The 22,933-nt window shown below is 43.3% G+C and overlaps 1 protein-coding gene across 14 annotated transcripts in view; it reads right to left on the reverse strand.

Moving 5' to 3' along the window:
• The window catches only part of HRH2 (histamine receptor H2), a 187,654-nt gene that overhangs the window by 105,148 nt on the left and 59,573 nt on the right, over window positions 1–22,933 (reverse strand). For 8 of the 14 annotated variants that reach the window (XM_053300027.1, XM_053300030.1, XM_053300029.1 and 5 more), the window contains one exon: window positions 19,568–20,794. The exons of 2 other annotated variants lie outside the window; for them this stretch is intronic. In XM_053300027.1, coding sequence (XP_053156002.1) covers window positions 20,641–20,794 — 154 coding nt within the window. In that variant the 3' untranslated portion in view covers window positions 19,568–20,640. 4 more of the 14 variants (XM_053300033.1, XM_053300035.1, XM_053300032.1 and 1 more) reach the window with 3 other exon arrangements.

Below are 22,933 nucleotides of genomic sequence, written 5' to 3' on the forward strand. Positions count from 1 at the left end.
GGAGGGGCTGCAATCTATATGTGGGCCTTATCTTGTGCAAGCCAGCCCCAAACATAAAATCCAAAGAACAATGCATCACTTGTTTAACTTTCTCTTCATGTGTCTGCCCCCGTGTGGCTTTGTGAATTCACTACCTCACATCAAAATTGTTTTCAGTAGGTTTCTTTGACACATCTCTTGATGGAAGAGAAACAGGACTTGACCTCTGTCATGATGCTTCCATGTTTCTTCTTTATCAGCTTGCTAGTACTTTATGATTCTGTGGAAAAGTAGAAGGTGGAGGTATCCAGACCAAGACTTTGAGGGCCTTTTTTTGAGCTTAATAAAATTGTGGGTTGCAAGGCAAAGCTCCTGCTTCTGGCCAAAGTTATTTCGAGAGGTATGGAGAAAATGGGGAAGGGATTTGTAAGCAAAAAGGAGTTATTTACAAAATTACCTGTGGTGAAAGTTATATAGGGGAAACAGGAAGTCATTTGGTTATTAGATTCAAATAACACCTAGCAGATGCCAAGCACATAAATAGGGAAAGGCCATGGTCGGTTCATATGAAAAATAAACACAATGGAAAAACAATGCCTCTTAAAATAAGCATCTTAGAGTCTTAACAGTGTATGCTCAAAAGAAAAATAAGGGAAGCATTGTATTTAGACAAGTTGCAGTCAGGGGTCAATGGTAAGGAAGAAATGAAAGAAAACTTAAAGTGTACAGGCTATTAAAAGGTAAGCAGTAATTGAGTTTACACCCTCCCTTCTTTCTAGTGTCAAGCAGGCAAAGCTGTGAGTCATCCATTTCCATCTTCCCCTCCTCCCTCCCTTCTTCACCTGCTAATCAGGTGCCTGATTAGATTTATGGGAGAGTACTTGGGATATAAGAGTGTGGATTTCTAAACAGTGAGATATGGAACACTGAAGTTAATGTTTGTACATCGAAATGTCTGTTCTTTATTTGCAGTTTTTAATTTTCTTGTAATCTATGCAATTAAAAAGTCTGGAGAGAAGAATTTGGTATGAAGAGTTTCAGTCTAAGAAACTGGAATAATTTCTGAATTTCAGCCTCTGATATTTAGGTGTATGCTTAGCTCTTCCATGGAAATCATTGGGACAAAAATGTGGTTAACGTCGACTGGTTGTTCCTATACTAGCCATCTTCTAGGGCAGGCCTGCTCAACTTAGGTCCGCCAGCTGTTTTTGGACTACTACAACCATAACCCGCAGCCACAGTGGCCAGTAGCTAGGGATTATGGGAGTTTTAAGCCAACATCCATGGGGGCCCAAGTTGAGCAGCCCTGTTCTAGAGAAACGCTTCTGTTCTGTAACTAACAGTCCCCACATTTAGAAAATGGTGGGCACTTAAAGTACCTGCAGGTTTATAGAGAGGGCCCACACAGAGACTGACATTCCACATAGCTTCCCACACATGTTTAGTGCACCACAGGCCCTGCTGCATCTTCCTAAGGTCAGTTGTGAAAGACACACTTGCAAAAATGCTGAAACGGTTCTAGAGAGTTTCACAGTTGCTTAGCCCCTTTGGAGATAATGACTGTGCCGCAGTTCCCTTGTTGCAATTGCAGCATTTCTGTGTGCTCTTGCAAATGCCATTAGGAAGACACAGTAGCACCTGCAGTGCACTAAATGTCCACGGGAGGCAGCATGGTATGTCAGCCAGAACCATTAATCTCACTGGTGTGCCCCTTGTCTCTCTAAGCAGATAATTCTGTAGCTGAAAAGGCATGTGGACTATTTGATGAAAGGTTTTGGATTATTATCTGGTGTAGTATAATGGTTTTATTTAATTTTAAACCAGTGAGGTTGTTCTCACGACCAGCCTTTTGTGGGTAGGAAAAATTTAAGCCAGAAGCTCATATCCAGCGACTTTCTAAGTGACTAGCCCAGCTTTAGGAATCACACTTTAACTGAGGTAGAACAGAAACCTCCACTGTCCTACCTCAGCTTTAGATTGTGTGGGGCCAGGGAGAGGCGTGCTGCTGCATTACAGAGGGCTGACTCTTTGCTGCCTGCATGGTGCATTGTGGGATGCAGGAGGACTTCCTCTTCCTGATCCCACTTTGGGAGTCCACTGCCACAACAGTTATGTGTATGGGTGGCAGAGCTCAGAAGAGCCGCGGATCATCTGAGGGAATCTGAGGATCAGAGCCACAGGTCATCTGAGCCTCAGGCCACCTAGCCTTCTCCCCAGCCCTCCCCACTTTGGTTGTGTGTTTTAATGGTTAAAGTGAACAATTAACATTCATACTTGCTCAGGAAAGGTCTAACAAGATGAGAAACTGATTTTAATCAATCCACCCTGATTGCAATGGGTATATCAGATCCCTCCTGCTGCAGAATTTATTTATTGAATGTATTGCTGAATTTGTATACCACTTTTCATTAAAATAATCCCAAACCAGTTCACAATATAATTACAAACAATACACAATTAAAACAATGCACGATTAAAAGAACAAATATTAAATTTAAATATAAAAATAATATATCTATTTATAAAATTTTTAAACATATATAAAATAAAACAGTAAAACACAACTCAGAGAGCAGCAGCAACAGCAAAGAAAACAGTTCTCTCATATGAAAGCCTGGGCAAAGGCTTTTATGTTTTCTAAAAGCTGAAATGGAGACTGAGGAGCAGATGCCAGCCAGGAGAGTAGAACACAAGTCATCCTACTTTCTCAATATTGAGTAGGAATGTGCTGAAACGCAGTTCAGCTGGCCAAATCATGGACACTTCCCTTTAAAGGGCTTGCACAGCCCCTTTAAAGAGGAGGTGAGCAGATCCATACTTGCTCCTCCTCCACTTGTCTCCATTGCCACCATCCCCGTGCTCCCCTGACTTATGCACGTGCACCAGTGGGGTGTCTCTCAACTGCCCCTGTGCAGCGCCGTCATGCATGTAGCCTCTGCACATGCACAGAGAACATGTACATGGTCATCAATAATAATAACCATGAAAATGGCTGTCGTGCATGCACAGAGGCCATCTGCATGCTGGCGCCACATGGGGCAGCTGGGAGATGCCCCACTGGCATAGCTGGCGGGAGTGCTGGGATGGCAGCAATGGTGGCGAGTGGGGAGGTATGGTCTGGTCATGGAGGATTTCAGGGCCTCCATGACAACCATCGGCCTATCTCAGTTGGTATCAGGCCCTACCCATGTGGCAGGACATACTCTGGAACTGGATTTTGCTGACCAGGAAATAAATGATCTGCAGGTGGGGGAGTTTGAGATAACTCCCTTGTCATGGACAGATTATTAACTGGTAGTGTTTCATTTAGCCCAGAGTTTTTTAACCTTGGGCCCCCAGATGTTGTTGGAGTACAAATCCCATCATCCTCAGCCACAAAGTCCATGTCTGGGGATGATGGGAGTTGTAGTCCAACATCATCTGGGGGCCCAAGGTTAAGAAACCCTGGTTTAGCCTACTTTTCCTTAAGGAAAGTAGGCTAAAAATGGTTCAGGGAGAACAATGTCTGGGAACGCATTACACTAGCCATGATCCTGCTGAAAATAGCCCTCCTGTGGCAAGTGATCCCTGCCCCAACAATAGAGCTTCCCCCCACCGAAGGATCAAGCCAGCAGGAGGAGGAGGAGGAGGAGTGCAACAGTAGAGATCTGTAGAGTTCTAAATGTTATAGTTGTTGGGAATTCTCTCTGGTAAGAGAGATCCCTTTTTCATTATAGCAGACTGCACAGAGGCACAACACAGCCTATAACTTTCCTTCCTTGAGGTAACTTAGTAAGAGTCCAGGTTTTGTTTTTCTGTAGAGCCTCAAGCTCTTCTATTGCAGCTTGTTTCCACTTCTGGGCTTCTGGTTGTGGTAGCTGGGATATTTCCCCCCATGATGAAGGTTCTGGTTGTTCCGCCATTCTTGCGAGGTAGGACAGTCTCGGGGCTGGAACATCTCTGTTTGAGCGCGTTGATCGCCTCACCTCACCTTCTGTGATCTCTCCCATTATCTCAGGTGCATCTGGTGGATTGCTGGGGGTCTCTGTGTTGAGCATGGTTGGATCTGGATCTGCTGTCCCCTCCTCCTCAATTCTGCTGAGATCAGGAAGCATAATCCAGTCATCAGAATGTTTGGTCTGGTTGCTTGCTTCAGTGTAGGTTATCTTGTTGGTGTCAGGATCCAGAATTCTGTAGCTTTTGGATTGTGCTGAGTAGCCTACAAAAATCCCTTTTGTGGCCCTAGCCCCTAACTTAGTCCTTTTCTCCTTTGGGATGTATGAGTAAGCCGTGCTTCCAAAGACACGCAAATGTGTCATGGATGGCTTATGTCCATGCCAAAGTTGATATGATGTTGTTCCTATAGGCTTTGTGTGCATTCTGTTTTGTACATATGTAGCAGTCATGATGCCTTCTCCCCAGAGTTTCTGTGGGAGGTGTGCGTCAGCAAGCATGCATCTTACCATGTCCAGGAGGCTTCTATTTTCTGACACTCCATTTTGGGATGGGCTGTAAGCTACCGGGGTTTGAGGCACGATTCCATGTTCTCTCAGGAACTGCTGTGTGGTGCTGGACATATATTCTCCTCCATTGTCTGTGCGCAGGATCTTTGGCTTCCACTCAAATTTGTTGCTTGCCAGGGCCACGTAGTCCCAGAGTTTGTTGAGCATTTGTGATTTCTCCTTTAGTAGAAACACAACTGAATATTGTGTATACTCATCAGTGATTGTCAAGAAATATTTGTTATTACCTGTGGTTGCTGGTAGTGGTCCAAATATGTCGCTGTGGATCAGCTCCAGGGGTCTTCTGGTCTTCCTTTCACTCTGCTTAGGAAATGGCTTGTTAACTGCTTTGGACTCAAGACAACAAACACAGTTAGTCACAATGTCACATGGTACAAAATCAATGCCATCAGCTAATCCCTTTTCCTTCATGTTCTGGATTGATTCATAGCTCCTGTGTCCCAGGCATCTATGCCACATTTACAAGCAGTTTTCATGCAGGCATGACTTAGCAAGGTTCACTTCATTAGACTGGTATGCTTCAGTCTGTCTTTGGTCTGTCTTTGATACAGGTTGCTCCTGCACGCTGTACAGGCCTTTGCATTCAGAGCTTACAAGGCAAACTTTTCCATTCTGGGTAACAACACATTGCCCATTTCTAATATACAGTTCACAGCCTTGTTTCTCTAGCTTGGATATTGAAAACAAGGAGCTTGAGAAGTCAGGGATATACAAAACATCTCTGACAAAAAAACTCATTAATTGATCCATCCAATAACTTGCAATACAAAATTCCTTCACTTTTCTTCTTTGCTTTAATTGTAGTATTATTGCCCAAATGAACAATCTCTTCAGGAATATCAAACAGTTCAGTATAGAAACTTAAATTATTCAAGATATGAGCTGTGGAACCTGTGTCCAGAATAAATGTTTCATCGCCTTGCATCAGGGAAACATTGAAATTCTTATTTGAATCATCAGCACGCTTAAGGTCCTTATTTAAATTTCTCTCAGTAAAATCAACTCGTCCTGTCTGATTCTTGGGGCAGTTCGCCACCTTGTGGTCAAACTGGTTACACAGAAAACATCTAAAGGCATTAGTCCCAGTTGGCCTCATTCCAGGAGCAGTCTACCTGCTGGCGGTCATGTGACCTCTCTCTCTGGTCTGAGTTTCCTTGGCAATGAAGCCAGACCTCTTTTTATGCAAATGTGGGGGACCCACGCAGTTTCCTCTTGCAGCATTCTCTCCACACCTTGGGTTTCCTCTGGAATGGCTAATTGTTGCCTTAAGAGCCAAGTTATTTGCCAATTCACCTTCATATAGAGAATTCAAAACTTTTCTTCTGCTTGCCTCAGAAGAGATCATTTCCACTGCTCTCTCAAAGCTTAGAGTGGTGTGGACTTCCAATTGGCCAATTATAGCTGGGAGGCATGCTTAGGAACAGAGCTCCCGGTTTCTGACTCTCTGTAAATTCCTCCTCTGCAGCTTGAAATTGTGCAAAAAAGTCCCATAGCAGTCCAACATGCGTGGCAAAACAGTCCCTGTCTTTGTACTGGAAATTCTGCATTTTCTTTCTCAAGTTAAAGGTGTATGCCCACCCCTTTTTCATATGCAAGGAATCTAGCTTGCTTAGCATTTCCTTTGAGGTCTCAAGATCACATATAGTTGAAAGATAGAGTTTACTCACAGAAGCAGCTATCAGGGCTTGAGTTTTAGCATCTTTGAGCAGCCATTTCTCTTTAGCAGTCTTCTCAGCAACTGTAGTTCCATCTGCGGGCGGCTGGGGGTCTTCCTCAGTTACCTTTTGCAGCCATTCAGCTCTCAATGCAATGCTCAGTTGGGTTTTCCATTCCAAGTAATTGTCTGCGTTCAGGATAGTCAGCCTGAGCTTTCCCTCTAGGTAAGTAGCCATCCTCACTGGCTCCGAAAAAGGCAGCTGCTGTAGATTACCAATTCAAATTGTCCACGGCTAGATCTCATTGGATCTCCTGGAACAGACTTAACTCTCTAGTTGCAGTACACACAGCTCAAAATACTGGGCTCCCATAACCTGTTGGGAATTTTCTCTGGTAAGAGAATCCCTTTTTCATTATAGCAGAGTGCACAGAGGCACAACATAGCAGGATTTGGTTAGGCATGTGTGTATGCTGAGAGTAAAGTAACTTGGAGCCAGTTCATAGTTTCAAATCAATATATATGGCATTTATTAGAGAACTCCCTTCTAGATAGGAAAGTGAGGAGTTAGGATCTCTAATCTAGCTATCTAGCTGGATGCAGATGGATTCTGCATCTCTGTGCACATGGTGGAGGGAGTGGAGCTTGCATGTTGCAAGGTAGAAGGAACAGGAAGAGAAGGGAGAGAGGAAGGAGGAAGTGTCCCTGAGATTAGCAATCTACATTCCAAAGGGATAGTGTCAGAGCAGTAGAGAAGGGATGACCAATGTCTTGACCCTCTAGCCCTCTGACTCACTAGTCTGTCCTCCACTGTCATTGAGACAAGAGACAGCACAAAGTCCTTAACTTCCAACAATAGTCAGGGCAAAAAATGCTCATTGGAGGGAGGGAAGCTGCTGTTGGCCAATTGGGCCCAAATATATGGTGTGTGTGTGTTGGGAGGGGAACACACACTTTATCAGAGCCAACTGGGCATGGCTTGGTCTGCAAGCCTATTACTATGAGGAAAAAAGCTGAGATTCTGCTTGTAGATATTTATGCAAGCTTATTTTTCTGTATCTATATGGAGTCTCCCTCCTCTGAGCAGATAGTGCCACATTTTCTCTCAAGAGGTGGTGGCACTTGTATGCCCAGGCCAGTTCCCAACCAAAAAGGACACTCTGCTGGAGAATGGAGTACCTCCAATTGCTATCTTGGCTGCTACTTCCCTAGGAGTTGGCAACCCTATCAGCAGAGCATTCTTTTCCAGCCAGAAACTGGACTGGGACTTGATGGGCACTTTGCAAGCACTTTGGGGTGGCTGCTTTGAACACCTGCAACACTTTGCAGATTTGCATGCTTTTGATGGGATCATGCACAAAACACTGAACCCCTTTCAGATCAAGGGCTGGAATGCTCATGCATTCCTAGCTTTACTGCTATGTCTGGCTTTAATTACAAGTCGGGCAGCAAGAAATGTTAGGAGCTTAAGCAAAGGAACAAGAACAAGCTGAAGGATACCAACCCTCCAATTCTTCAAAACAGAAAAGGTCATAGGGTTGCACAACTTTGGCGTTCCAGCTATTGTTGGACTAGAACTCCCGTCATCCTCAGCCACAGTTGCCAGCAGTCAGGGATGATGGGAGTTGTAGTTCAACAACGTCTGGAGGGCCAATGTTGTGAAGCCCTGCCAAAGGGGAAAGGGGGGGTCATTTTTCAAGCTGGCCTGGAGCCAGGCCCAGAAGAAAGCTGCTTAGCAATTGTTGGCGATATCTCTGTGAGTGAGTGTAATTGTGCCCTTACCGCAGGGTTGACTCACATGTACTGTCAGTGGCATGCTGGTTTCTGGAAAAGGCCCTGTATGGAGGTTGCTTCATCTGGTAAGCCTGTTCATGGAAAATAGTTTGCTGGTGGCTCCAGTGATCTTTCATCATGCTTCTGAAGAACTATGGGGAAAACAAGACTTATATTTTTATAGATGGCTGTGGCAAACTGTTTGGCTCAGATGTCCTGCCACAGAGGAGCAGCCTCCAAGTGATTCTATTTCAAAGGGCCTCTCTGGCCCTCTTTTGCGTCTGTGGATTTGGATTTGGAATAGTTGCAGTAAAGTGGGAAGATGTCAGGGAAGCCACCAGGATAAGATGCAGCAACTGCAATGAGGGAGGCATATGCCTTCCACTGGGGTGAGGGTTTGGGGTTAATGCAAGCCAACAGTTGCTGGGGCAGATGTTCTTCTGCATTGTGGGCCTCTCATCATCCTCTCCCTTTGCAAGCTTGTTAGTATGAAAATTAAAAGTGAACATTTCAGAACGGGGAGTGAGAGCTCTTCTCCAAGACCCTAATTAGTGAATATTTTCATTTTGCCCCCCTGGGCTGCAATCTAATAGTTAAAAAACCAAAAACCAAGTCCCAAATCTGATTTGATGAATCAAGAGAACTACTGTAACCATTGCAAGTGGCTCTTTCTGCTTAGCATGGTAATTAAAAACTTCAATTGCAATTAGTTTTGCAATTAGATTAGCCTCTAATTGTTAGCTTAGGTGGCAAGCTTTTCTTTCATTAAAAAAACGGTTTTTTGGGCGGGTGTCAAGAATGATTTTTCTTGGGCTAGAATTATAAGGAACCTCCCTGGCATTTTAAGGTTCTGTCTTTTTTTATTTGCTACCAGGTTGGTGAGACCACTTTTGTTTTGGAGATGCATTCCAATAAGCTTCTTTTACCCCATCCCACAATCTTGTAGCAGCAGACATGAACTGCAGTAGATAGGAAAACCACTGTCTCTGACTGTCCTACATGCAATACAATCTTATATGTCAATCTCACTGTGTTCATTGTGACTTACTTTTTCATAGATATGTTTCAGATTACTGCCTGAGCTTTTGTTTTGGTGAATTAGTTATGGTGGAGACTGGCGTTGCACGCTAATAAGTTAGTCTGGTTTGATTTTGCAACTCATCGTGTGAAGTTGACAGGCAAACATTTTCAGGATGGCCCATGCCAACTGCTATGAGACAACTACACAGACAGCAGGATAAAGTGTAACAACATCCTTGGTTTCTAACATACACACCTGATGACTCTGAAATATCGGACAGGTTTTCTAGTATGATCACACAGATCCTTCCCATATAATCTCGACAGGACTGGGGCTGATGATGATTGTGTGGGAAGGACCTGTGTGATTGGTCTTTAGTGGTGCTGAGCCTTTAAATGTTACAGCAGCATTGTGTGATGAAGCTGCAGCTGAGTGGCGACTGCATTGCAGTTTAGATTAATGGCACAAGATCAGATATAGGAATATGCATGGGATGGCTTTTGTGTTTCAAGCTCAACACAAAATGCAAAACGGCCAAAATATTTTATCAAAACACCGGTTGAATGGGCTGTTTTGACAAAACAAAATGTTTTGAGTGTTTCAGCCATAGGGAACAATGGGGAAACCTGAAACATCCAATTGTTCCCCATGGATAGCTCCTAGTGACACAATGTGGGTTGTGTGGTAGGGCATGATGGGTGCTACCTACCACCCAACCCACAAAAGAAATGGGCAAGAAATGGGTTTAAAAAAATTCTAACCTTTCCCCAAAACCCCCATAGGATCTATGGGGGTTTGGGGAAAGGTTAAACATTTGTTTAAAATGGTCTACTTTCCCATTTCTTTTGTGGGTTGGCTGGTAGGTAGCACCCATCATGTCCTATGTCACAACTCACTTTGGTATCCCTAGGAGCTACCCATGGGGAACAATGGGGTGTGTTTCCCCATTCTTTTCTAAGGCCAGAACAAGCTGAACGCACAGATGCACACAGGTTTTGCATTGCAATTGGCAATGCATTTCACAACCATGCCTTGAAAAACACTGCAGAAGCACACAGTAAAAGGGAATCTGTCCTTCCCAACACAGAATACACATTTCAGACACAGTCCAAAAATGGCCAAAAAAGAATCATGGACCCAGAATCTGCTGCCAGCCACAGTGCCTATGCTGTAGTAACATCATTGGTACAAGTTGCTCTCTCACAGATAATTATGACTCCTTACATTACTTGCTAGCATTGCAATAGCTGCCACAGCAGCACCCTTTCTTAGCAGTAAGCATAGCCATAAGCTCAACTAGAGCAACTTTAGCCACATTTTGACCGAGGACACCTTAGAGTGAAGATTGTAGAACAAACTAGAGCAGTGAGTGGAGCACAAGTTAGTCTCAAGGCCAGGCATGGAGTTCATCACGGCAATCACCAAGAAATACAGTAATCCCTCGCCAACTGCGAGGGTTCTAGTCCAGCAAAACCTTGCCATTGACAAATTTGCTGTTGGCAAGCAATTGATATAAATAGGAAACGGGCTTAGGGGAATTGCAATTGTGAATAAGAATAAGCAAGAGGAGTGAACAAAGTGAACCTCTGGAAAATTTTGAACACCCCCAAATCACTCAAAGGCACTTTGGAACCCACAAAAACCAATCAAAGTCACTTTAAATCACGAGGAGTTGGCAAGGTCAGGAAGAGGAATAAACAAATTGAACCTCTGAATCCCCCAAAATTGCAGAACCCCCCCCCCCCCTCATAAAAAAATCTTGCCAAAGCTCAGATATTTGGGTCACGGTTGGCAAAACTAGTCACAATTTCCCAGGTACGGATACTCAAAACCACGACTGGGAAAACTGTGGTTGACAACGGATGACTGTATTACAGAGAGAGAGAGAGAGAGAGAGAGGGATGCCACTGTCCATTTCTCACCACAACACTATCTCACAAACAAAACAAACCACAGCTCAAGGCAGGCAGGCACCCAAGTTCTGCCTTTTTCAATCTGTGACCCAGCAAAAGCAGAAGTTATAGCAGCAATAGCACAGCATCTTATACTCAATGCTGAGAAAAGAAGACTACAAAATCAAACCTACCTACCTCCTCTTCTGATGTATCCTGTTCTTCAAGAGTGGCACAGTTTAAGGGCTTTCTCTGCCTCCCAGTCCTTTTGAATACATTTTGAAATTCCCTTATTTTGTGTTCCCCCCTCCTCCCTCCCCCCAGCCAATGGTGGAACAGTTGCCCATGACAACACTTGATTTGTATGATAACAAGCCAACCAAGAAGCAAGGCAATCACAAGCCAATCAGAAGCCAGTGCCAGAAAATCAATCAGCAAGGGGGAAACAGGTCTCCAAAATGGCACTCAAAACATTGAAACATTTTGATCAAAGCAGGGTTGTTCTTTTTCAAGCTTGAAACAGGCCCTTTATTTAAAGGGTGTTCTGTTTCAAGCTCAAACACTTGAAACAGCCTGTTTGAGATCGAAATGTTTCAATGTTGAATCATTTTGCACATCCCTAGTCAGATATCTACAACAAGACCAAAACCTAATGAAGCCTATAAAAAATGATGGGCTATATCTTCATTCAAGCAATACCACGGGTGGTGTAGAAGCTGCCCTATGTTAGTGGGACAAATGACATGGTTTCTCCATCATTATTATTGGAGCAGGATTGGAAGAAGCCATGGGGAAGTAGCCCCCTTTTGACTGCAGTAATGTAAGCACTGGGCCTTAGTTCATATATAAATTTGGGTCAGATCACAAGAAATGATCTATTATGATCTATTACGTTGCCTCTCTATTTTCCGAGATAGCCCTAGCAATGTTGGAAACTGATGACACTACAAGACATTTGGTATGGGAGGTTGTTGAAAAGGACATTGCTATCCCATGCTGAGCAGACATACAGTAATATAGTTCCACCTACTTTGGTCAGGTCACTTATCTCAAATATCATAGCTACTGGTTCTGTCATTTTCCTTTCTGCTTCATGTTCTTTCATTAAAGTAAGTGAACTGGCCGATCCATTCTCCACGTGTCCTACAAACTCAGACACTGAGGACTGCTTTACACATTGTATGGCCTTTCTTCAAGAAAATAACTTCCCTATTGAAATAGTGTGAAAACCTATGTGCAATTCTCTCTCTCTCTCTCTCTCTCTCTCTCTCTCTCTCTCTCTCTCTCTGTGTATATATGGTGTATGGCAGAAACATATATCAATATGATGATACATTAGTTGATATACTGGTGATGCAATACACATAATGGATATACATTTATAATGGATTTATATTCTTCTCTCCAGGCCTTTTATTGCATACATTAAGAGAAAATTAAAAACTACAAATAAAGAACAGACATTTTGATGTAAAAATGTCAATGTCAGTGTTCCATGTCTCACTGTTTAAAATGTCTTCCTGTTTCCCCTATATAATTTTCACCAAATTCTGCTTCCCCTATATAATTTTCACCACATTACATAGGGGAAACAGGAACACATTTGCTTACTAGATTCAAAGAAAATCTAGCAGATGCCAAACATATAAATAGGGAAAGGCCATGGTCAGTTCATATGAAAAATAAACACAATGGAAAAACCATGCCTCCTAAAGTAAGCATCTTAGTCTGAACAGTCACGCTCAAAAGAAAAATAAAGGAAGCATTGTATTTAGACAAGTTACAGCCAGGGGTTAATGGTAAGGAAGAACCAAAAGAAATCTTAAAGTATATAGGCTATTAAAGGGTAAGCAGTAATTGAGTTTACACCCTCCCTTCTTTTGTTTTTCTGTTAGAGTTAGTGTCAAGCAGGCAAAGCTGTGAGTCATCAATTTCCACCTCCCTCCCCCCTTTTCACGTGCTAATCAGGTGCCTGATAAGATTTAGGGATAGTATCTGGGATATAAGAGTGTGGATTTTAAGCAGTGAGACATGGAACACTGAAGTTGCTGTCGGTATGTTTGTTCTTTAATTGTGGTTTTTAATTAAGAACATAAGAATAGCCCTGCTGGCTCAGGCCCAAGCCCCATCTAGTCCAGCATCCTGTTTCACACAGTGGCCCACCAGATGCCGCTGGAAGCCTACAGGCAGGAGTGGAGGGCATGCCCTCTCTCCTGCTGCTACTCCCCTGCAACTGGTACTCAGAGGCATCCTGCCTTTGAGGCTGGAGGTGGCCTATAGCCCTCCATTTTCTTTTAATCTATGCAATAAAAAGGTCTGGAGAGAAGAATTTGGTGATGATACATTGTTAAAAGGGATTGTGGAGGAACAGGAGTGCAGAGCCTCTCCCACTAAGCATATAAGGAGTTCCCTCCTCATTTTACTGAATAAACCTCAAACATACCCCCCCAAGTGTTTTTCCTCTCCCCTACAAAAAAATTAAGAGAGCAGTTGCTCTTCAAGGTTTCCATTTGTCTGTACCCCTTTGGAGGAATTAAAAAGAAAAGAAAAGAAAAGCATGAATTGCCTATATATCGCCTGGTTCTGGATGAAAATGTCAAAGTTGTGATTTTTAAATATCACATTACATTTACTGAAATTGAAATTATTGTAGGAAAAAAAATCAAAATAACATATAGAGAGTAATCAAATAAAGAAAAAAAGAAAAGAAAAATAAACGGCTCATCAGAATGTAATATGACAAAAGCACTCATATTGAGAAAGCGTTCCCTTCCCTTTGGGGATTTCCAGAAAATGAGAGAAATCAGACAATTAAAAAGTTACCCAAGTTGTCAGAACTTCTCTTTTAATGAATTCAAAAAGTGATTTTGATCACAGTAATAATTTCCTGAATTTTATTCACATAGTCTGTAAGAATGTGAAACTGAGGTCTTCTATTTGCTTGCTCAGACAATTTTGGCTGATCAATACAAAACCAAACCTTAATGAGAATACGATGGACAAGGTGTGAAAAATAATCAGTTTTGGATCCTTAGGTATTGTAGATTGCGCAAGCACCATGGATCAAAAATCTCTCACTTGTGAACATAAGCACCATATATACTGAAAAACATAAACCCACTTGGCCACCACCATTCCAACATTTTTGAAAATACTTCACATTAATACCAACTTGACATTATTTCAAGTTGTATTTTCTGGAAATCAGTGTGCACTGTCAATTTGAAAGTGTATTTCCAAGATTTTCTCCATAATCTTTCCTCGTTTGTTCTCCCATATCTTCTTCCCAAACCTGGGCATAAGCCGGTTTTCTTAAAGTATCTGATTATACCCTTATACGGAGAGGAAAGAATACTTCTGGAGCTAGAAAGAGAAGTTTGAAACAAGCATTCCATTTGAGTTAGGTTCCTCTGTATTTGCTGTTTAATTCCAATGGGCAGCATCCCGACTAGTCCTGCATCATTATAAAGGCTGTTGCACTCATGTACGGACTAGTTCTTTCACTAATGGAAGATGTTGCACCTACAGTAGTGTAAAATGTGCACTAGCTAATAGCTGTGCAACCTGTTGAACTACCTTTTGCACAGCACATGTCCCTGAGAAGGTTCATCTTTTGCTAGTGGTAGCACAACATTGCGGAACACCACAACTGCAAAGAGTCCTTCCATGAGTATCACCCAATAATTGCATGTGACACTGAATCTTTTCTCAGCTGATGCTCAGAGAATGGAACAATTTATTTATTCTTCTTCAGTGTACTAAGTGAATCCAGACCAGATATTCTCCATTTTGCAAACTGATGGGGGGAACTGGGGTGATATTCTAAAGGGCAAGGGTAAAAAACCTGGGCTGAATTTAGCTCTCCATCTATCCCACAATTGGAGAGTATCCATTATGACAGGATGTTTTGTTTGTTTTTGTTTTGCTAGTATCAAATATTCTTAAAACTGAGGGATATATTGCATTCTTGTATATTGAAATTTACTCAAGGAAAGTGTTGAGTAAGACTTGAGCTCTCACATCTAGGAATGTGCAAACAGGTTCAACGTTGACCATGTTCGACGTTGAATCAGTTTGGTTCGACTGTTCGGGGTTGAACCAAACCACCCCCTGTTCGGTCTGACCCCCTGGGGGTTTGCGAAGTTGTTGTTTTTTAATTGTATTTTTTTTTACACATACCCCTTCTGGGGGAGTTGTCCAAGGCGGCGGCAGGGTCCATGGAGGTTCCCTCTTCCCCTGCCAGCCTCTCTTATTTAAGAAATCAGCCATTCGGGTGCTCTTTGCCCACTCTTTGGCCTTTCCCCTCAGCGCAGCAGCCGCTTTAGAGGCTGCCACGCCTGCACAATAGGTCTCTGCATGGCCTGGGTCATGCACAGGCATGGCAGCCTCCAAAATGGTGGCTTCACCGAGGGGGGAAAGCTGAAGAGTGGCCAAAGAGCGCCCAAATGGCCAATTTCTTAAATAAGGGAGGCCGACAGGAGGGGGGGAACGTCAGTGGATCCCCCCCCCCGCCGCTGCCTTGGACAACTCTCCTAGAGAGGGTAAGTGTTAAAAAAACCATTAAATTAAAAAACAAAACAAAACTTGCGAACCCCACTGGACCAGACTGGACTGGTGGTGGGGTTTCGAGGGGGTGCTGGACCGAACTGGCCCAGTCCGGTCCGGGTCCAGTTCAGACACAAACTGAACCAGACCAGCCAGTTCTGTGCACACGCCTGCTCACATCCAGCTGGAGTTTGGAAAGATTGAGATGCCTCTCATTACCAGTTGCAAGGGAACAAAAGCAGGAGAGGAGGCATGCCCTCACCTCTTGCCTGTGGACTCCTCAGAGGCATCTGGTGAGCCACTGTGGGAAACAGGATGCTGGACTGGATGGGCCTTGGGCCTGATCCAGCACAGCTGTTCTTATGTTCTTATGAGAGCGGCAAAATCTGTTAGATGGGGAAAAGTACAATAAATTTCCCAGAACTGACAAAATTGAATCCTTTCTCTCTCTAATTAGATGTATTTGTTGTTCCCTTGATTGTGGAGTATATTTTGTAGACAGTTCTGGAAAATGTGAGGAGACAAGATATGGATAATGCTTGGGGGAGTTTGTGGCAGTAACAACAGTTTTTACTAAAAACTCATCTGGCAGGTAGGTGGCAGTGCTACACTTTATTTCATATACTTGCCTCTGATTTCAAAATCTGAAAGCTGTCCATTTTGTCCTTCTCTTTGGGGCTACAAACACATTTTCGAACCCTGTAGAGGGGAAAACTGCAGGTTGTGGGAGAAATGTGATTTGAAGCAGAGAACTAGAGAGTGGAGAGTTAAGCAGCATCTGTATCTGCCCAGTTCTCTGATACAAATTCTAACCCACCTACACCCACTACAAGACTTCTTTTCATTAAAAAAAAGGAGAGGGTTATTGTTTGCTCATAATGAGCAGTTAGCCCCTTTGTCAAAAGCCAGGTATTGTAGTCATCCTCAAAGAATTGTAATACATTTGCAAAAGGAAACTTCCCTTTGCAGATCCATATTCACAGTTTCTGAACATGGCAGGCTAAACTATGTTAAGAATTCTAGCTTTTAAAATGAGCCTGGTAATTTTTTGCATTTGAGCCAGTTGTCAGAAAGCAGAGAACATTGCTAATCTCCTGCCACCCTGCAGTCAGGCTCTCTCTCTCTCTCTCTCTCTCTCTCTCTCTGCAGATTAGATGAAGAAATAGCTTTTGTGTTGTGCTGCACCCCCAGAGTCACCAAAGCTGCAGAGCTCCACTCCGTGCCTTCACCCTGTCACCAGAATTTTTAATTCCAAGAGGCAGCAGCCCTACCAGAAACTATCATACTTCTTCTGAGACAAGCAATTAGAGACTAAAGCAGTCTAACTGCAAGGCCAGGCTGGGAGGTGGGAGCCAGTGGCAGCTCCAATCAACCCCGAGTGCAGCTCCCCGGCTAATTGTTTGTGAAGCTTGTGAAGAGATTTGGCTGCAGGTGAGTCCTCCACACAGTCCTCCTGGCACCGCGCAGAGGCAACGGTACCTACTGCATCCTGCTGCACCTTGCCCAGTGCCTCGCAACCCTCTCAAGTGCCATCTTGGAAACAGACACCTGTACACATATACAATGTAATGTCTGAATAGGGCTTTGGTTTGGATGAGTATCAGGACCCATCTACCCCCAGACCCAAAACCCAGTGAGACCTCTTTTGGAGAGGAGGAACCAGGACCCTGCTGCAGTTCCGCAGTTCCTATCACAAACTGTTACATCAGGGAGGCAACACCCCGACAGACAGACAGAGGTTGTCCCTGTGCTAACATCCTGCCCTGATGAGACAGATTTTGGGGACCCTATACCCCCCGCAATCCCTACCCTAACTCCAGACCTGCTCCCTCATCACCCTGGGACTTTAGGAACAGCAGCGACAAAGGGCCCATATAGAAGCCCAGTACCAGCAACCCAGCACCTGTTAGCCTGCCAGAGACCTCCATTCTATCAGTCCTCCTTGGGAGAAGGCAGCAAGTGATCTGGATCAGGAGATCCAGGAAGGGACGGACCAGCTAGCTTCACTATAAAAGCTGTTAGTCTCTGCATGTTGACTGCTGGTGCAACAGCTCTGTGGGGAAGTTTCCATGCCTACCCTGCAACCTAGCACCCAGCCAGACTCTATTGGACAGCTTCCCTTCTGATCTCCTGGCTGACCACTCTGACCCTCCTGGAATAAGCTATACTAGTTTTTATTTTATTTACTTTTACATCTATATCCTGCTCTTCATCCAAGGAGCCCAGAGCAGTGTACATGGTTTATCTTCACAACAATCCTGTGAGGTAGGTTAGGCAGAGAGATCAGTGACTGGTCCAAAGTCATCCAGTGAGTTTCATGGCTGAATGGGGATTTGGTCTCCTCAGTCCCAGTCTAATACTAACCGCTACACCATACTGTCAACTGTATATGTTCTTAGACTACATAGTGTATATTAGTGTGATATGGGTACTCATAGATGACAGGGGTCAAATTGGTGCTTTATTTCTTTAAAAATATGCAGAAGTGAGTCGTCCGTGTTCAGCTAAATCTTCTGAACTGAAAGGCTTGTCTCATGATCCCAGAAGCATGTGATTTTGCTGTAGCTATTCCATGGAGAGAGAAATGTATTCTGCTTATGTTCAGAATCTATTAATAAATTGAATATTTCCAAGTGTGAAGGAATGAGGCCTGAACCTCCTCTTTTTGTATGTAAATGAAGCCTGGACCTCCTCTTTTTAAATATAAAATTTCTATATTGCAATTGCTTTGCTTACTCCCTATGCTAAAAAGCTGTGCAGTTGTCAAAGGTCCACAGCTCCTAGTGCTCCCAGTGGCTGTAGTGCTACCCAGATGATGACCAGAGAGAATTCTGCTGTGGACCTTCGACCCCTGTGGAACTATAGAGTTTGGTTCTGGAGGGAGAAGAATTGTACTGGTTTCATTTTGGAGGGAAGAGAAGTTTGATTAGATTAGGTATGTTTTTAAATAATGGAGGGAACTTGAGTTCTTTTGATTAGTTTGTTTGAAAACATTTGGCGGGGAAAAGAGAATATAAGGAGACTGCCTTCAGGGTGTTTTTCACACAGCAGGTTTTACCATGAGCTTACTTTGAGGCTTTACTGCAAGTCTGAAGTTGCCGCCCCCCCCCCCCCCGCAAGTGGATTTTTTTTACCCTGGATATTAATCGGGCTACACTCTAACGTGTAATGAAAAACCCAAATCATGTGTGAAGTGCTCCCCGACAGCTCGCAGACACTTTGGGGTAAATCTGGCCAATATGTGAACACACATCCTCCATTCTGGAAGAGATGCGATCTAAAAGCACTGTGTGGAAAATGCCCAGCAGAGTTTTAGTGCAAGTTGGAGAGCTGAAGAGATTTCAAGTGAAGTTCAAGGAGTGGAAGTTGCTGTCACAGTCAGAGAGAATCAGAGCTGGTGCTGGAAAGAGGGATGAAAAATCAGTGGGAGAGTTGGGACTTTCTGGAGTCCTTCCAGAATCCTAAAGCAGCTGAAGAAACAGTCTGGGATTGAAATGGGAAGGAAGAGCAGGACCTGAGGCTGAGCAAGGGACAAGCCAAGCTTGCTGCAGAAGCTGACTGGAGTGATTGCAAGAGGTCTCTTGGTAAGGACTCTCTCTGTTAGGGCCCAATATTAGTGCAGGATAGATTGGATGCGTTTCCTTCACTTATATGGTTGCTGTTTTGTACAAAATTTTCCAAAAGAACTATTGTTTTGAATTGAACTATTTAAAGTAAAGTTTTATTGTTTTGGAGTTAAAAATGTGTAGTTTCTGTCTGTTTCCCCGCTCCACGCTTAGAGGCCTTTCCACCCTACCTAACTTTGAATGAGACAGAGATTTGGAAGGCTGTTTTAGTAGCCACAACCAGAAAAATTACCAAAGTCTACTTCGTGGCAGTGGTGAAGCTTAAGATCACGGGGGTGGTTGAGACCAGGCTGTGACATGTGGTGGCAGTATGGTGGGATCTGGGATACAAAGTTACAACACATTCAGCACATTCTAGTGCATGTGGTATTGTTTTAGCCAAGCAACAGGTCTTATTCACACACAGCTTCTCAGACTGCCCACTCCCTGGCCTAAATAGTGCTAGTTCATAGCTGGTTGCACATTTTAATGGAAACCTGTCATCTTCTACAAATAACAGCTTGACCTACACCAATATTTTTGTTTAAAAATGGGCAATGTTCACATTTGAAAGCACATTGTTCAAAACCACCCAAGTGCAAAGTGCAGGTCATTTTATTATGGGACATAAAGAGGGAAAATGTGACAACATTTAAGCATTTTTCTTTCTACTTGGAATCTCTTGATTTTTCCCCCCAGTGGTGTTTTTGAATGGAAATATACGCAACCAATATTTTGACAATTAGGAGCCAACCATAGTTTAATTCTGGAAGCAAACATGTATTAAATATGCAAAACTCTCAGTTTTTGTCATATGCACTGTACCAGATGCTTTGGAAACCACAAATGATCTTAAAAAACAAAACAACTCCCCCCCGCCAAACCTGACTGCACTTTAAATACTGTCAATAAAAGAAATTTCTTCAGGGCATAAACCTGAACTATACAGGCTGTCCTATTAAAAGTCAAACTACAATGAATACAGAGAAGTGATGGTGTTGGGGCCATGCAAAAAGAGCAGTGTCCTTCTCCCTCCAAACATGGCCCTATTAGTTTCCTCCTTGCAGTCTTAGTATCCAAATCTCTCCCCTGTGTCAGTGCCTGACAAACAGCAGGTTATCAACCAGTCTGCTGACTGATTATTAGGGCAAGAAGGAGGGAAAGAGTCTGAGCAGCCAACTGTGCATTAAAGGTGAGTGCTCAGGATCAATGAAGGAAAAGAAAAATAACACTGGGACCAGAAAACTCTGACAGTACGCCTGGTGAGAGATTGGAAGTCTAGTATTATTTTAGTGCTCTTTTGAGGGTTCCACAGGCTCCTCTGAAGCCAGGATTTCACTCCATGTCTTTCTTCTGGTTTCTCTGGCATTTGGGATACGAAGAATCTTGAACAATCAACAAGGAAGTGGATGGAAGTTTTGTTTCCTGGTTGTGCACACACATAAACATACAGGCACACAGACCTTCACATATTTGCTTGTGCACATATGGACACATACCACATATCACAATCAAAGGTCTTACAGCAAAATCCAAGTCCTTGCACAGCAAGCCACCTTGAAAAGACTGGGAGACTGTGTCCGATGTGACAACCTTCAAGGTGCCATCTCTCTTAGCATTTTTCTCTACATTTTACTTTGTAAGCAAGTTCCTGCCTCAGGAGAAGACATCATAGAAAATTGTCAGGAGTGCGGAGGGTTGCTGTGTGTGCCACTGACTCATCAAACATTGGGATCCACACATCACTCTTGGGAAGGATCTTGGTCAACCAGAGACTTTGACAGTAGGACAGGATAGTAGAAGATGATGGTGGATTCAGATTCCTGGAGGGGGCACACAAATGAAAGTCTTTTGGATTTATGATCATCTGATGGTTTTGCACTCTACCTATAATGCTCTCCCAATGTCCTCATGTTTGGAATCTGTTTCCTGGTCTCAATACAAAGTGGGTTGTGTGATTCTGGTAGGAGCAGAAAGGAACAAAATGATAGGCATTATGAGAGGAAAAGTTGTTCCTTTCCCTGTCTCCAGTAATTTTCTTTTTATATGCAAAATAATTAGAAAATGTTTTAATAACTTCTATTGTAATTGTCGCGATATGTAACAGCTGCAGCCTAGCTTGCTGTATAGTTTGCATAGAATCGACTATGAAGTCAGAGGGGGCACTATAGTTTCCTCTGTATTGGTTGGGCTAGCTAGGAGTTTCTATTTTCCTTCCTGTTCCTTTGTGTATGTCAGCAAGTTCTATACTGATCTCTGAGTGCCTTTGTCTCACAAGTAAAGTTATCTTAAAACCCCTTCACTGGGGTTTTGCTCTGTACACCATGCAGACAGTACACACTCTGCAACAGTAATGCAGATATACAGTACAATAAATCAATTTGGATAGTTTTGGTGAATCTGTGAATGTAAGTGAGCAACAGACTGTTGTGATCTTTGAGGTCTAGTGTCATTGAGTAAATCTACATTGGATAAAAACAATTAACTTCTTATTGTTTCCTTGGTTCCTTTTCTACCTGGATAGTTTCCAGATCGTGGTGCTGGGAGGCTGCTGCTCACAGGGCTCAATTCTGTTGCCCACATTGTTTAATATCTACATGAAACCATTGAGTGAGGTCATTGAGTTTAGTGCCATCAGTATGCCAATGACACCTAACCTTTTCTCCTTTTAATCTACTTCAGGTGAACCTATGAACATGCTGAACCACTGCTTGAATGATAATGGCTTGGATTAGAGTTAAAAAAATTGAAGCTCATCTGTGATCAAAAAAAGCTTCAAAAATTGAAGCTCATCTGACAAGATGAAGATGTTGGTGGGTGGATCATTTGTGTTGGGTGTGGCTGAGAGAGATGTTCTCATGCCCTCCCCCAGAATGTATAGGTTTGTAGTTTGTGGGTGCTGTTAGATCTGGCCAACTGAACAGAGGACAAAATGCCTTGGTGGTACAATACTTTCCATTAGCTTTGGCTGATGTGCCAATTATGTCTTCTCTTGGACAGAAATAGCCTGGCCAGGTATTCAGGATCTGGTAATGTCCTGGTTGCATGTAGAAGGGACTGCCCTTAAAGATATTTTGGGAACTATAGTTTGTACAAAATTGCACAGCCAGATTACTTACTGGTACTGAGTGTATAGAGCACATCCCCCCAGTACTGAAACCACTTCACTGGCACCCAGTCTGTTTCTGGGCTGCAATCAAGGTTCTTTTAATAGAAATATAACAATAGTTGTAGGATAAAAATATACCAAGACATATAAATACAACAAAAGGGGATGGATACAATGATGTGAAATGGAATAGGCTTCCTTCCAAAGGCATACAACATGCAAAGAACTGTTTGTATCAGAAGCTAGATATGATCTGAACTCTTGAGAAGTTCCTGTATGGCCCTCCTTTTGCCAACATGAAAGCCTAGCCCAGCACGAATAAAAAGACTTCTAGAATCTACAACTATGGTTATGACAACAAATATTTTCATTAATGGTCTGGCCCAGGGGTTCCAAACTTGTGGCATTCCTTATGTTGATGAACTACAACTCCCATCATTCCCAGCCACAATAAATTGTAACTGGGCTATAGATCCAAGCAGGGCTTAGGGATGAAGGTGTCAGTGGCAAACTCAGCCACATGCTCATCAGGCAACTTTGCCATCTATGGATGCTCTTCACTTTCCTCCTTTGGAAATGCCCAGCCAGCCCTCATCTTTATTCAAAAGCCATCCTTCAGCCACCACTGCCACCATGCTGCTTTTAGATCTCTGAGATGATGAATGTGCTTGGAGGTCACATCAATACCCTGGGGCCAAGTGACACTTGAAGTGAAACCTCATTTCAAGCCTGAAGAGGTGGGTTGATTGCACTTCCTCTGCTGGCTTGCTTTCACTGGTGCCGGGGAGCAAATCCATCAAATGCAGCTGGGAGGCAGGGCTGTCTCAAGTCCTCCTCCCCTTCAACAGAAATG

Source organism: Hemicordylus capensis, chromosome 2, assembly GCF_027244095.1.
Source record: "Hemicordylus capensis ecotype Gifberg chromosome 2, rHemCap1.1.pri, whole genome shotgun sequence".
NCBI lineage: Eukaryota > Metazoa > Chordata > Lepidosauria > Squamata > Cordylidae > Hemicordylus > Hemicordylus capensis.